This window comes from Electrona antarctica (assembly GCF_951216825.1).
Source record: "Electrona antarctica genome assembly, chromosome: 7".
NCBI lineage: Eukaryota > Metazoa > Chordata > Actinopteri > Myctophiformes > Myctophidae > Electrona > Electrona antarctica.
In genome coordinates, this window is record NC_136812.1 from 2,161,596 (window position 1) to 2,176,273 (window position 14,678).

The 14,678-nt window shown below is 42.1% G+C and overlaps 1 protein-coding gene across 3 annotated transcripts in view; it reads right to left on the minus strand.

The window, feature by feature from the left end:
- LOC306925873 (uncharacterized protein) overlaps nucleotides 1–13,218 on the minus strand; it is a 33,024-nt gene extending 19,806 nt beyond the window's left edge. Inside the window, exons 1-5 of one of the 3 annotated variants that reach the window (XM_079505013.1) lie at nucleotides 12,997–13,213; nucleotides 11,188–11,309; nucleotides 3,995–4,072; nucleotides 2,638–2,901; nucleotides 330–1,842 (exon numbers count right to left, since the gene is read on the minus strand). In XM_079505013.1, the coding sequence (XP_079361139.1) occupies nucleotides 884–1,842; nucleotides 2,638–2,901; nucleotides 3,995–4,072; nucleotides 11,188–11,284 (1,398 nt within the window). In that variant the 5' untranslated portion in view covers nucleotides 11,285–11,309; nucleotides 12,997–13,213 and the 3' untranslated portion in view covers nucleotides 330–883. Of the gene's footprint in view, nucleotides 1–328; nucleotides 1,843–2,637; nucleotides 2,902–3,994; nucleotides 4,073–11,187; nucleotides 11,310–12,996 lie in introns of those variants that run through there. The other 2 variants (XM_079505014.1, XR_013790313.1) reach the window with 2 other exon arrangements.
- Between the last annotated feature and the right edge of the window lie 1,460 nt (nucleotides 13,219–14,678).

Here is a 14,678-nt window from a genome sequence, read left to right on the forward strand (position 1 = left end):
ACAAAACAATACTACAACATGACGTAACGATATCATCCGCTCCCGACAGGATCATATACCCTAAATGAAATGGTGCCCAGGCTAGGTCGGACAACACGACCAACACAACGTCAGACATTGGCTGACAACATCAATATGTAGGACATGTCCATACTGGCTCCATCGCATGGTCTTGATAAGGGCTGATGGGTATAACATCTGGAACGGTTATATTAGTTGGATTCAGGCAAAGTGTTGATAATGACACATGCAAGTAACTGACAATATACAAAGTCACAATACCAACTTTGATGAGACAGTATTGCTTTGTTTTCAAATGTGTTTTATTAATTTTCTGATTTCTTTTTTTTTATTTTATTCCCAACATTTTGGACTTCTGCCTGACAGCAGAGATGATATAAACATAGCGTAATTTTTAAATTAAATTAGTCCATAAAGCTTTTAAACGCCAACCCCCATGTAGTGCCGATGTATTTTCTGATCTATATTTGATGTGTACCTATTGTTTGATTTGTATTGTGTGACATAACTTTGACATAAGATTGCATACAAATTGATGTATGCAATATTTTCCAATCTCTTGTTAATCACTCTGTGACTCTAAAAGGTGCTATAGAAATTACGTTTTATTATTTAACCACTAACTGTGTCCTCTTAAGGAGTTCTAGGCAGAAACATAAACACCTCATGCACAGTGGTCCATGAAATAAACCACGTAAAAAATGTAAATTATACTTCTGTAGCTAACAGCAGCACATCCACTATTGATGCACTGATGATACGTTAAACCATCTCAGTCAAAACCCTTCTTGCTCTATTCACAACTGATTTTATGGCCCTCTGATGTCGGAACACTTTTCCACACTAGTCGCAGCGGTAGGGTTTATCTCCTTGTATGTATTCTCCTCTGATGACTTTTGAGATGACTACTGGTGTGGTACGCTTTCTCACACTGGTCACAGTGGTAAGGCTTCATTCCTGTATGAATCATCTGATGTATTTTGACTTCACTACGCCGGCAGAACTCTTTCCCACACTGGTCACAGTGGTAGGGCTTCTCTCTTAAATGGATCTTGTGATGTGATTTGAGCGCACTGCCCTGGTTGAAGCTTTTCCCACACTGGTCACAGTGGTAGGGTTTCTCTCCAGTGTGTATTCTCAAATGAGATTGGAGAGCACCGCTTGTCTTGAACGCTGACTCACAGTAGGTACAGTGGTAGGGCTTATCTCCTGTATGAATTCTCTGGTGCTGTATGAGATGACTACTCTGATTGAACCTTTTCCCACACTGGTCACAGTGGTAGGGCTTCTCCCCAGTATGTACTCTCTGGTGTGTTTTGAGATGACTGCTCTGACTGAACGATGCACCACACTGGTCGCAGTGGTAGGGCTTCTCTCCTGTGTGAAATCTCTCATGCGTTTTGAGGCAATTTGCTGTGGAGAAGTTTCTCCCACACTCATCACAGCTATAGGGTTTCTCTCCTGTATGAGTTAACTGATGTATTTTGAGGCTCCGTCTACTTAAGTAGCTTTTCCCGCACTGGTCACAGTGGTAGGGTTTCTCTCCTGTATGAATTATCTGGTGTCTTTTGAGATATTTGCTGCAGCTGAATGTTTTTTCACACTGGTCACAGTGGTAGGGCTTCCCTTTGGTATGAATTATCAGGTGACCTTGGAGACCACCTATCTGGTTGAATCTAGCCCCACACTGATCACAGTGGTAGGGCTTCTCTCCTGTATGTATTCTCTGATGTATTCGGAGGGCCTTGGCTGTGCAGAAGTTTTTCCCACACTGATCACAGTAGGTAGGTTTCTTCACTCGTAGATGGGCAGGAAATACATCTAGAATGGAGAATGAGGGCAGATAGACATTACATATTTAGAAATAAAATGCAAGCTGTTCTTTATCACCAATCGATACTATTCTAATTTTAAAAGCATTAAACACTACTTAATTATTTAAATTCATCTATGGCCTACAGTACATGTACCACTTAACCGGTTAAAGGGGAATACCACTCATTTTCAACATTGAACTATGTCATTAATATACTTTATACACGTGTTGTGTGGAAATAATGTGTATCCTAGACCTGGAGGTGTAGAACGTGGGGTCATATGTGATCAGGTGACATATTGAACATTGCATACTGCAGGCCAAAAATAGACCATATTTTGCTTAGATGCTTAGATTACGCTACTTTACATCTGGGTGAAAAACGTATTGTGGGGCTTCAACATTGACATTTCGTAGGGTCGTCATTTAGCCATTGGGCCCACGCCCCCTTTTACATCAATAAAATGCAGCGATAGGTTAATAGGTTTTCAACGTAATGGATCCCGGGACCCAGAGGTGGTCTTTTAGATGGGTCCCAAGGACAATCTATGAGTCCCACTTCAGCAACGTTAGGAGTCATATTGTTGTTTTTTGGTATTATCTTTTCCACAAATTGCAGCATTTAACTCCCATTTCATCTTATATGGCTATAATATGGTTATATTCATATAGAAAATGTATCTGAAAGAAAGAAATTCTAAATCTGACAAGATTAACATTGTCAAAGAATTATGCAAACAGTGCAAAGTATATATAAAATAAATAGCACCAAATGTAAAAAAAATAAGTAAATTAAATACTTTGTGGCACATCTCTGGTTGGTTGTGATGTTCCACAGTCCTCTACATCAGCTTGTGTTTTCATGTGTTCAGTTGAGGTGCCGGCTACAGCCTCTGTCTCTCTGTGTTCATCATCTTCACTTTTCACTGCTAGTAACGTCATCGCCCGCTCCTCTTGTTCCTCTTTAATGTGTGGAGGTTGAGGTTCCTCCTGGACCAGACTGGGGCTCCACTCCTCGTGTTCAGGGAAAACCTCCTCTTTACACTCAGGGAGGGGCAGGAAGTCTAGGGGATATACAATGTGAGATATTCATCTTCAACAACCACAACAAAACACAGTACAGAACATATTACACCAAGATTATACAAAAACATGAGGTCCCCACTGTGTACAGAACCATCCTATCATATTGTACAATGTAGAACCATCCGATCATACTGTACACTGTATACAGAACCATCCTATCATACTGTAGAACCATCCTATCATACTGTACACTGTATAGAGAACCATCCTATCATACTGTGCACAGTAGAACCATCGTATCATACTGTACACTGTATACAGAACCATCATATCATACTGTATACAGAACCATCCTATCATACTGTACACTGTAGAACCATCCTATCATACTGTACACTGTGTACAGAACCATCCTATCATACTGTACACTGTAGAACCATCCTATCATACTGTACACTGTGTACAGAACCATCCTATCATACTGTACACTGTATACAGAACCATCCTATCACACATGACCCACTGTATACAGAACCATCCTATTGGCAGGGCAGTTTGTTTAATGTTGTGATGGCTGAGGGAACAAAACTCCTACTAAAACAGACCTTTCTCTATGGCAAGGTTCTGTATCTTTGTTCTGATGGCATGAGGGTGAAAAAGCGATACAGGGGATGATCAGTGTCATGCGGTATTGAAAGTGCTAGCCGTGTGATGGCCTTATTGTCCATATCAGAAAGTGTGGGTGTGGGAAGTCCGATGATCTTGGAAGCAATACGGGTAATACTGAAAAGTGTGTTTCTGTTAGGCATGGACAGTATTGTACAGGTTGAATAATGTCGTTGTACAATAACAACAAGATGAGGAGCAAAAGATTACATGGAGTCCTCGTTGAAAATGTGAATGGATGGGTGTAATATGTTGATCAAAGTCTATTGTCCAGAGTGAGTCCAAGATATGTGAAACTAGTGTCAACCAGTTTTACCATTAATGAGGAGTGGGTTAAGTCCAATGTGGGTTGTTTCAATGACCAGTTATTTTGTTTTATCCACGTTCAACTCTAGATAGTTGTCAGTGCACCACTGTGTAAAATGGGAATGAGAGAGAGAGAGAGAGAGAGAGAATTAAACATACTGATGTCCAGGTAGTTTTCAGGTTCCTGTTTAACACTCCAAAACCTCTTCACCTTCAGGCTGGACTCTGCACACTGTTCTGCAATGAAAGAAAAGAATATGGACTTTAATAATAGGGACTTTGGGGGAGTCCGCTGGCCTAGCGGTCCAGGCGCATCATGCCACTTATAGGCTCTGGCCTGACAGCGCCAGAGCCCCGTTCGAGTCCCGTTCATGACGACCTTTGCTGCGTGTCTCTCCCCATCTCTTCCTCCTTCTTTTCTCAATTTTAAGGTTTTTTATTAAGCATAGTAGAGGGGTTTGGACAGGGAAAATGCAGTACATGTGATATGTTATGCTTCTTTTTCTTTTATAAAACAAAACAAAACAAAACGAGACGAAAACAACCCCCCACCCTCCCACTTGGAACTTTGACACCTTCTCCTTTCACCTTGTAGGTTTTCCTTTTTCTTTTATAAAGTAAATAGTAGCAATAGCCAGCAAGGAGAAGTAGAAAAGAGAGAGAAATAGACAGAAGTGAATAGTGACTCCATGATGTTGTAGGAGAGAGTGGTTGAAAGTGATAAGGGGTACTGCTGTTTATTTTGGAAGTAGATAGGAAGAAATAAAGAAAGTAGGAGAAGAAAGGAATGAAAGGGTTAAGAGGGGAATGAGGTTGGTAGGAGGTAGGAGGGGAACGTCGTGGTTCATAACAAATGGCCTATGGGGTGTTCGGAAGACTTGACAGATTCTCGAGAGGAGGCGAATCCTCCTGGAAAGCAACGTAGATCGTATTTAATTTTCTCGAGATTCAGGAATAACATGGCATCTTTCAGCCAGTGGTCTGATTTAGGGGGGAGTGAAGATTTCCAGTCTAGGAGGATTCTCCTTCGAGCGAGTAATGATAGGAAGGCTATACAGTTATGAACCTTTTTGTTACACTTAATATTGTTAGAGAGTACACCAAAGATTGCCACTTCAGGACAGGGAAGTAATGGTCTACTAAACATTTCTGATAAGGATCGAAATATGGCAGTCCAGTATTGTATTAATTGAGGGCATGACCAGAACGTGTGTTAAGTTAGCTGGGGATAAGTGGCATCTATCACACTTGTCGTCAACACTGGTATACATTCTAGCTAGTTTAGCTTTGCAGTAATGAGAGCGGTGTAGAATTTTAAGTTGGATTAAGTTTAGCCTGGCACATGAGGTACTACTATTTACCTGAGTAAGGGCGTTACTCCACGTCTCATCCGTTATGATTTCACCCAGCTCCCCTTCCCAGCCTGATTTGGTTCTATTGAGAGAGGTGGTCCTTAAATTAGAAATAATGTTATAGATATAAGACAAAAGGCCTTTTACTTGTAACGGGGCATCTAAGATGGATTCAGTTCCAGATTTGGAGGAGATGTTAGGAAAATAAGGATTGTGTGACTGGGCGAAGTGACGGATCTGGAAGTATCTAAACAAATGAGAGTTGGGTAGATTGAATTTGGATGCCAGTTCCCTGAAGTTAGCAAAGATACCGTTGACATAAAGATCCTCCAGTCTAACGAGTCCTGATCTAGACCACTGAGAGTAAGTTGGGTCTGACATTGCAGGGGTGAACAGGTGGTTATTACGTATCGGGCTATAGGGAGAAAGTTCTCTGAGGTTGAATGAGGATCTGAATTGGGACCATATTTTCAAGGTGTTCCTAACGATAGGGTTGGAGGTATAGCGGTTCTGGGAAATGGGTAAATTGGATGTAATAAGAGCCAATAGAGATGTGCCCAAGCATGAACTGGCTTCATTTTGGCACCAGTCCAAATCAGGGTTGTGAATCCAACTGACCAACTTAGATATATTAGCAGCCCAGTAATAGTACTTAAAGTTGGGGAGGGCAAGTCCCCCATCAGGTCTGGATCTTTGTAGGTATTCTTTTTTAATTCTGAGATTTACCTCTCCATATAAATGATAACATGAGTTTGTCCAGGTTACGGAAAAAATACACAGGTATAAATATTGGCAATGCTTGAAACAAGTACACGAAACGGGGTAGGACATTCATCTTTATACTGTTCACTCTACCTGCCAAGGATATATTCATGATCTTCCATCTATCTAGGTCCAGTTTAAGTTTGTCAACAAGAGGTAAAAAATTATCCGTAACAAGGAATTTGTAGTCTTACGGATGTGAATTCCAAGATAGCGGAAACCAATTTCTGTTACCCGAAAGGGCAGGGAATCATTGGGTATTTGACGAGCCAGGCAGTTTACTGGGAAGCATTCACTTTTATTAAAATTTAACTTATAGCCTGAAAAAGAGCCAAATCTGTTCAGAAGTTCGATGATCTTTGGGACATTACAAACTGGATCAGATAGGTATAGCAGTAGATCATCATCGTATAGCGAAAGTTTATATTCTGTTCCCCATCTGTGAATACCTTGTATACAGGTTGGCGATTTGAGTGCAATTGAGAGGGGCTCGATTGCGAGTGCGAACAGCAGGGGGCTTGCAGGGCAGCCCCCTACAGCCTCTTGAGAGAGTGAACATCTGGGATTTCATCCCATTTGTGACCACTGAAGCCTTAGGCGAGGAATAAAGGAGTGAAATCAAAGATATGAAGATAGGACCAAAGCCAAAGTTCTTGAGGATCTCCTTCTTTCCTGTCCGTCTTCACTGTCAACTATCAATAAAGGCCAAAAATAATAGGGACTTTGATGTGGCATGAATAACAATCGGTTTTCTTGGAATTAGGAGGTCAGCAAAAGCTTCAAACTCTTATTCATGAACTTGAAACGGTCAACATACTGTAACTGTACTGAACATGTGGTGAAAAGTTAACACAGCTGCAGGAAACACGGACAAAGGAAGCAATCAACACTCTGGGGAAACTAAAGCTCAGCTCACAGGTATCTGACATGGTGTTTACAACATCACACAGACATGGTGTTTACAACATCACACAGACATGGTGTTTACAACATCACACAGACATGGTGTTTACAACATCACACAGACATGGTGTTTACAACATCACACAGACATGGTGTTTACAACATCACACAGACATGGTGTTTACAACATCACACAGACATGGTGTTTACAACATCACACAGACATGGTGTTTACAACATCACACAGACATGGTGTTTACAACATCACACAGACATGGTGTTACAACATCACACAGACATGGTGTTTACAACATCACACAGACATGGTGTTTACAACATCACACAGACAGACATGGCGGTATCTTGACATGGTGTTTACAACATCACACAGACAGACATGGCGGTATCTTGACATGGTGTTTACAACATCACACAGACATGGTGTTTACAACATCACACAGACATGGTGTTTACAACATCACACAGACATGGTGTTTACAACATCACACAGACATGGTGTTTACAACATCACACAGACATGGTGTTTACAACATCACACAGACATGGTGTTTACAACATCACACAGACATGGTGTTTACAACATCACACAGACATGGTGTTTACAACATCACACAGACATGGTGTTTACAACATCACACAGACATGGTGTTTACAACATCACACAGACATGGTGTTACAACATCACACAGACATGGTGTTTACAACATCACACAGACATGGTGTTTACAACATCACACAGACATGGGCCCTCATTTATCAACCGTGCGTACGCCAAAATATGGGTGTACGCCGAAATTACCGCAATTTTCGGCATTTACCATTTGCGCCAACGTTTGATTTTGAACTTGAGCCAAGACAAAAACCACGTCTGGTCGGGAGCTGTCGTACGCTTTGTCCTCACCTGTTTTTCTGTCGTAGAACAGCGGAGCAGCATTGTTTGACCAGCTGAGAGGCTGTCACAGGCATCTAAACATATGTATTCACTCCTAAAATGTTTATATAAAACTGTATAGGTATATATGGGCTAAATACATATAAGATGTGTCTTTGTGTCATATGAAATTAGGAGATTTCCAACTTTACAAGTAATTAAAATCGCGCAATTAAAAACAATGTTGCAAGTTAGATGCTTAAGCCATTTAAACAGTGTTTTGCATGAGCGCATACATGCGAGGATTTGGGCTGTCTGTGCTGAAATATTTCCATGACGGGACGTTGGAGAGTACTATAGGCTAGTGCAGTGCTGCAGCTGCGGAGAGTCCCAACGTGGGTAGCCTACTGTAGCCTATAATCTACAGCAGGCCGATGTCTTTCTGGAGTTACGGTATGTGCAATCTCCTCCTCGTTTAATAAACCCGACGCGTCGCTCAAATGCCAAATGTGTCGTGCCAGCGCAAGTGGGAACGCATCGGAGATAGTATAGGCTAACCCAGCCTGCAGCCCACCACCACCACCACCACTGTCCAGTGCATGCCACATGAGGCTACGGTTTTGGCTTCAATATTCATATTATTGATTTGACAGTTGACAGCCCAACCACTGCAGCGACTGCGAGGCAATTTAAATCGTCGAACGTGCTGGTCAGTTGATCACGGTGTCACGGACGGACCACAGTGATAGAGAGAGACAGACAGGACGAGCACCTATGCAAAACAGCAGCGTGTGTGTGCCTATTTGTTATTTAATTCATGGTTCACAGGTTCAGGTTTTCGTTCACTAATATTTCTTGTTGTATATTAAATTAAAAATACTTTAATAATTGAATATACAACTAACAACACACAGTGACAGTTGCTTGCAAATTGCGATATGTGCGTGCATGCGTGCGGGGGGGGGGGGGGTGAGGCGGACAGGGGGGAAGCGAAGCGAGAGGAGAAACAGACAGGGTAGGCTACAGCTTTATTTAATTCATGCAGGTTTATTTATTTAAGATACAACAAGTTGCAAGTTGCGTGTGCGTGCGTGCGTCTGTGTGTGCGTGTGTGTGTGTGTGTGTGTTTGTGTGTATGAGAGGGGGCAGAAAGGCAACTTATGCAAGCGAGGGGAACTTTATTTTTCCTGTAACCATGGTTTCCAGGTCGTATTGCAGTTGTTCATGTCGCAAAAACGAGGGCGAGGCTTGATTTCATAGGGCGTGCCAGATAGATTTCAGCCGTCACATTTATTAACGTCGGAACGAAATTAAGGAAGAAACAGCTGTCTGCGATCACTTTGTAAATGCCGACCCGACGTGGGTGTACTACGAATCCTACACTCGAATTTGGGGCAGATTTTACACTCGATTGATAAATGAGGGCCATGGTGTTTACAACATCACACAGACATGGTGTTTACAACATCACACAGACATGGTGTTTACAACATCACACAGACATGGTGTTTACAACATCACACAGACATGGTGTTTACAACATCACACAGACATGGTGTTTACAACATCACACAGACATGGTGTTTACAACATCACACAGACATGGTGTTTACAACATCACACAGACATGTTGTTTACAACATCACACAGACATGGTGTTACAACATCACACAGACATGGTGTTTACAACATCACACAGACATGTTGTTTACAACATCACACAGACATGGTGTTACAACATCACACAGACATGGTGTTTACAACATCACACAGACATGGTGTTTACAACATCACACAGACATGGTGTTTACAACATCACACAGACATGTTGTTTACAACATCACACAGACATGGTGTTACAACATCACACAGACATGGTGTTTACAACATCACACAGACATGTTGTTTACAACATCACACAGACATGGTGTTACAACATCACACAGACATGGTGTTTACAACATCACACAGACATGTTGTTTACAACATCACACAGACATGGTGTTACAACATCACACAGACATGGTGTTTACAACATCACACAGACATGGTGTTTACAACATCACACAGACATGGTGTTTACAACATCACACAGACATGGTGTTTACAACATCACACAGACATGGTGTTTACAACATCACACAGACATGGTGTTTACAACATCACACAAACATGGTGTTTACAACATCACACAGACAGACATGGCGGTATCTTGACATGGTGTTTACAACATCACACAGACATGCTTAAGGATATTCAGATATTCTGCTGTCCATTCTTGCCACAGCCCACGTCTTTGAACCGCCTCCAAACTTAGTGATATTGTCTGACCATCTATTTGACAGGTAGACTATTAACACTCTTACCGGCAAAAACGGAGGTCTCCGTCCTATCAAATAGTTACCCATCGCGGTCCCGTCGCTTGTCGCGTTAGAAGCCATCATACCTTGGGTCGTTGTCGATCCCCCAAAGGGTATTTTGGCTACATGCTATTATATGCTACCATATCCAAGATGGCGCCATGCAACCTTGAAATGGGCACTGAAGCTGCAAATCACAGGGCACACTGATTTAATGGTTCCAAATGACGTCAGTGGTGCTCAAACTATTTCATGTCAAGGACCCCCAGAAGTACCCCCATCTGAAAATATACAGATATACCGATCGTCGTGCTATGAGCTTGTAGCACTGCTATTTTTCAATAGCTAAAGTATTAGATAATGCTTAAAACACCAAAAAGGGTTTGATTGATTGATTGATTGATTGAAATATTTATTAACAGTTTACAAAATAGCAGTACATTTCAACATAGTGAACCAACACCAGGATGGATAGAAAGAACGTCGGGCCCAAATACCTTACAAGGACAAGGAAAATGTTGTGAACAAACACGGCTGCGCTTAGATACTTTGTTGAACGTTATGTCTCTGTGCCCGTGCACCGTACAGCCGAGATCCAAGCCATTCTACGTCTTTTTGTAAACTCGTCAATCTGGGTTCCTTGATGCCGTCTCCATGCTGGAAAGCTGAAAATCTAATTCCGTTTTCTGGCTCATTCCCTCGAAGTGACCTGCTGTGGCACTTATTTACTGAGCAAGTCTGCACCATTGTGAGGTCAGTTTAAAAAAATAACATATACAAGCACACCGGATAGTCGCTCAATGTAAACAAACCAGACAAGCCAACAAGGTTGGCTGCCGCTACCACGTGACACATATGTTGACGCCCCCTCAAGGTGATTTTGGTAGGCCCTATACGTTGGGGTCCGTATATATACGGACCTGAGATATGACGTCCCCTAGCGTCGGGGTACGTATATATACGGACAAGGGACAGAAATAATGAAGTGTTCTAAAATAATAACAGAAGAATAGAGACCATGTATTTCTTTGTTGTAAGAAAGTTACTGTAAGTTTAACCACCTGTAAATAAAACAGTACATACCTATTCTGAACAACTTTACTACAGGTTGCAGCAACAGTCCATGTCTCTGGTTCACCTCTCGCTGTTCCTCTGACCATAATGATCTTCTGGAGGCCATCTCTCTTGATAGCGTACACCTCTCCCTGTTGAAACCAATAGAATTAAATACAAATCAGACCCATCTGAACTGAGTGGTGCTGTACTCTACTCGTACTGTACTGTACTGTACTGTACTGTACTGTACTGTACTGTACTGTACTGTACTGTACTGTACTGTACTGTAGCCTACTGTACAAGCTCTCCTCCCTGGCCTGTGAGTGTGTGTGTGTGTGTGTGTGTGTGTGAGTGTGTGTGTTAGGATGCGCAACAGTGACACTTGGTAGGGGAAAAACGCAATTCCCGTGCTCGGACGGACAGACACATACATCCTGTACATACAGACATACATTGCTGCGGCGTGTAGGAAGTGTTGTGTTCAGTTAAAAAACTAAAAGCTGACATTCTAAAGGACTTTTTAAAGACTTGCATCAAAAGACCACATTAGACTAGAATGTAGGCTTTTGAATATCTTTCCAAAACCCTGTGGTGTAGGCTATGGGAGCCTTAAAGGATTTTGCCTGGTACAGACTACTGGTACAATATTTATTTAAGATTATTAGCCAACAACTTCCTGGTGGAAAGTAGAACAATAACTGGAGGCGAAAAAGAAGCGTCAGAAAATGATTCAATGCCTGTAGGCTACAACAAAACATTATTTTACTGTGAGTGGACGACACCAGTGGACAGACATAAAAACTCACACCCGTGTGAAGTGAGGGGCGCTCTTATCATCTAACAACATAATGTTTTGTTTAAGCAACGGGTGCTAATGTTTGTTTTAGTCCTCAAAACATTACATTTATCTTTATTGTCTATGAGGCGTTTTCTTAAAGGGTAAGACCACTTTTTTAGAGGTTTGGGTTGTTTTCTTACCTTATTATGGTCAAACTAGTCCAGTCCAGGAGTTATTTCGCTCCATAGTGCAGTTTTACAGAAAATAGCGTTATAAAAATACCAGCCCATTGACTTACATTGTACACTGAAACAGCTCTCAAAATCACTCTTTTAGTTCGTAAACAAACACAAACAAAGTTGTTTCAGACAATATAGAGCAACACCAAACCTCTTTGGGTTTTTTTTTTTCATAAAAATGTTAACTTCCTGTTGATTTGTCCATTTTTATTCAGAAGAAAACCCGGACTGGATCCATGGATCCGGATCCAGATCTTCATATAGTAAAATCAACAGGAAGTTAACATTTTTATGAAAAAAAAAAACCACATGAGGTTTGGTGTTGCTCTATATTGTCTGAAACAACTTTGTTTGTGTTTGTTTACGAACTAAAAGAGTGATTTTGAGAGCTGTTTCAGTGTACAATGTAAGTCAATGGGCTGGTATTTTTATAACGCTATTTTCTGTAAAACTGCACTATGGAGCGAAATAACTCCTGGACTGGACTAGTTTGACCATAATAAGGTAAGAAAACAACCCAAACCTCTAAAAAAGTGGTCTTACCCTTTAAACAAGCATCGTTGAAGACAAACATTAAAGCTGCGCTTCACGAATCCCAATACACATTCCAACTGCACACATTTGGCTAGGAGGACTGCTGTAGGACTGCTGCATGCTAGCGCACCATGCTGGTTAGCTTATTGTGTTTATATGCACGGTATGGGTTATGTGCATAGAGTTAGGTTATATGTGAGTCTGTGACGCAGTAACGTTGTCTTGTCAACACAAACGTAAACACTGAAAACAACAAGAAGATGCAACATGATTACTTTTACATACCTGATAAACAATGAAACAATTATCTTAAGTCACTTCAAGTCTCCACTCCACGGTTTTAATCCGTTCGGACCAACGAGGAAAGGAAACAAGCTGACTGTGTTCTGTCCATAAAGTTCTATATAAACTGTTCAGTATGTCAGCGACATGTAAGCCAGTGTCAAAGCAGCAAACATTAGGGCACTGTTATTTTGGCAAATCTAAGGGCACTGTTTTTCTGGCAAATCTAAGGGAGCAAATATAAGACTTCCGGTGGACGATCTCTTCAAAATAAGAGTACCCTCTAGAGTATTGAAAAAATATTAATTTGCACATTAAAACTACAAATGAAGCATTTAAATGATGCTATATGATGCTATAAGACACACATTATGTTTCTGTGTAAAAATAAGTAATTCAATAACGTAAAAAAGTTATCTAAATGGATAAATGCTATTCACTGGAGTGCATGGACTTTATAAAGTGGACACTGGACAAAAGACGGCTCCGCGAGGCAACTGTTGTGACATATGCACGCGTTCAGGGAGATGTCCTCTACCACACCCCACTCTCCACTAAGCGGGAGAGGTGTAAAATTCCAAACAGCAGACCTTCTACTGCTGTCAAATGTCAAAATTGTGCCGTGTCCAGACCCAGAGTGGACACTGGACAAAAGACGGCTCCGCGAGGCAACTGTTGTGACATACGCACGCGTTCAGGGAGATGACCTCTACCACACCCCACTCTTCGCTAAGCGGGAGAGGTGTAAAATTCCGAGCAGCAGACCTTCTACTGCTGTCAACGGTAAAAAAAAAAGTGCCGTTTCCAGACCCAGAGTGGACACTGGACAAAAGACGGCTCCGCGAGGCTCTAAATTAGGGCGTGTTTGACAAGTTGTTAACGGCATGCATGCACACTTGAGTACAGCCATTACTGCCCACACACACACACACACCAGGTGGAAACATAGCAGGGATTTTTCCAGCGTCCACTTTAGTCTTATATTTGCTAGCTTAGATTTGCCAAAAAAACAGTGACCTTTCACCTCGCTGTATGGCGTGCCAATTTTTGTTTTACACTGCTGCTTAGCGGAGGGTGTGGTGTTGTAGAGGAGGTCTCCCTGAACGCGTGCGTATGTCACAACAGTTGCCTCGCGGAGCCGTCTTTTGTCCAGTGTCCACTCTGGGTCTGGAAACGGCACTTTTTTTTTTACATTTGACAGCAGTAGAAGGTCTGCTGCTCTGAATTTTACACCTCTCCCGCTTAGCGGAGAGTGGGGTGTGGTAGAGGACCCTGAACACGTGCGTATGTCACAACAGTTGCCTCGCGGAGCCGTCTTTTGTCCAGTGTCCACTCTGGGCCTGGAAATGGCACTTTTTTACCGTTGACAGCAGTAGAAGGTCTGCTGCTCGGAATTTTACACCTCTCCCGCTTAGCGGAGAGTGGGGTGTGGTAGAGGACATCTCCCTGAACGCGTGCGTATGTCACAACAGTTGCCTCGCGGAGCCGTCTTTTGTCCAGTGTCCACTCTGGGTCTGGAAACGGCACAATTTTTACATTTGACAGCAGTAGAAGGTCTGCTGCTCGGAATTTTACACCTCTCCCGCTTAGCGGAGAGTGGGCTGTGGTAGAGGACATCTCCCTGAACGCGTGCATATGTCACAACAGTTGCCTCGCGGAGCCGTCTTTTGTCCAGTGTCCACTTT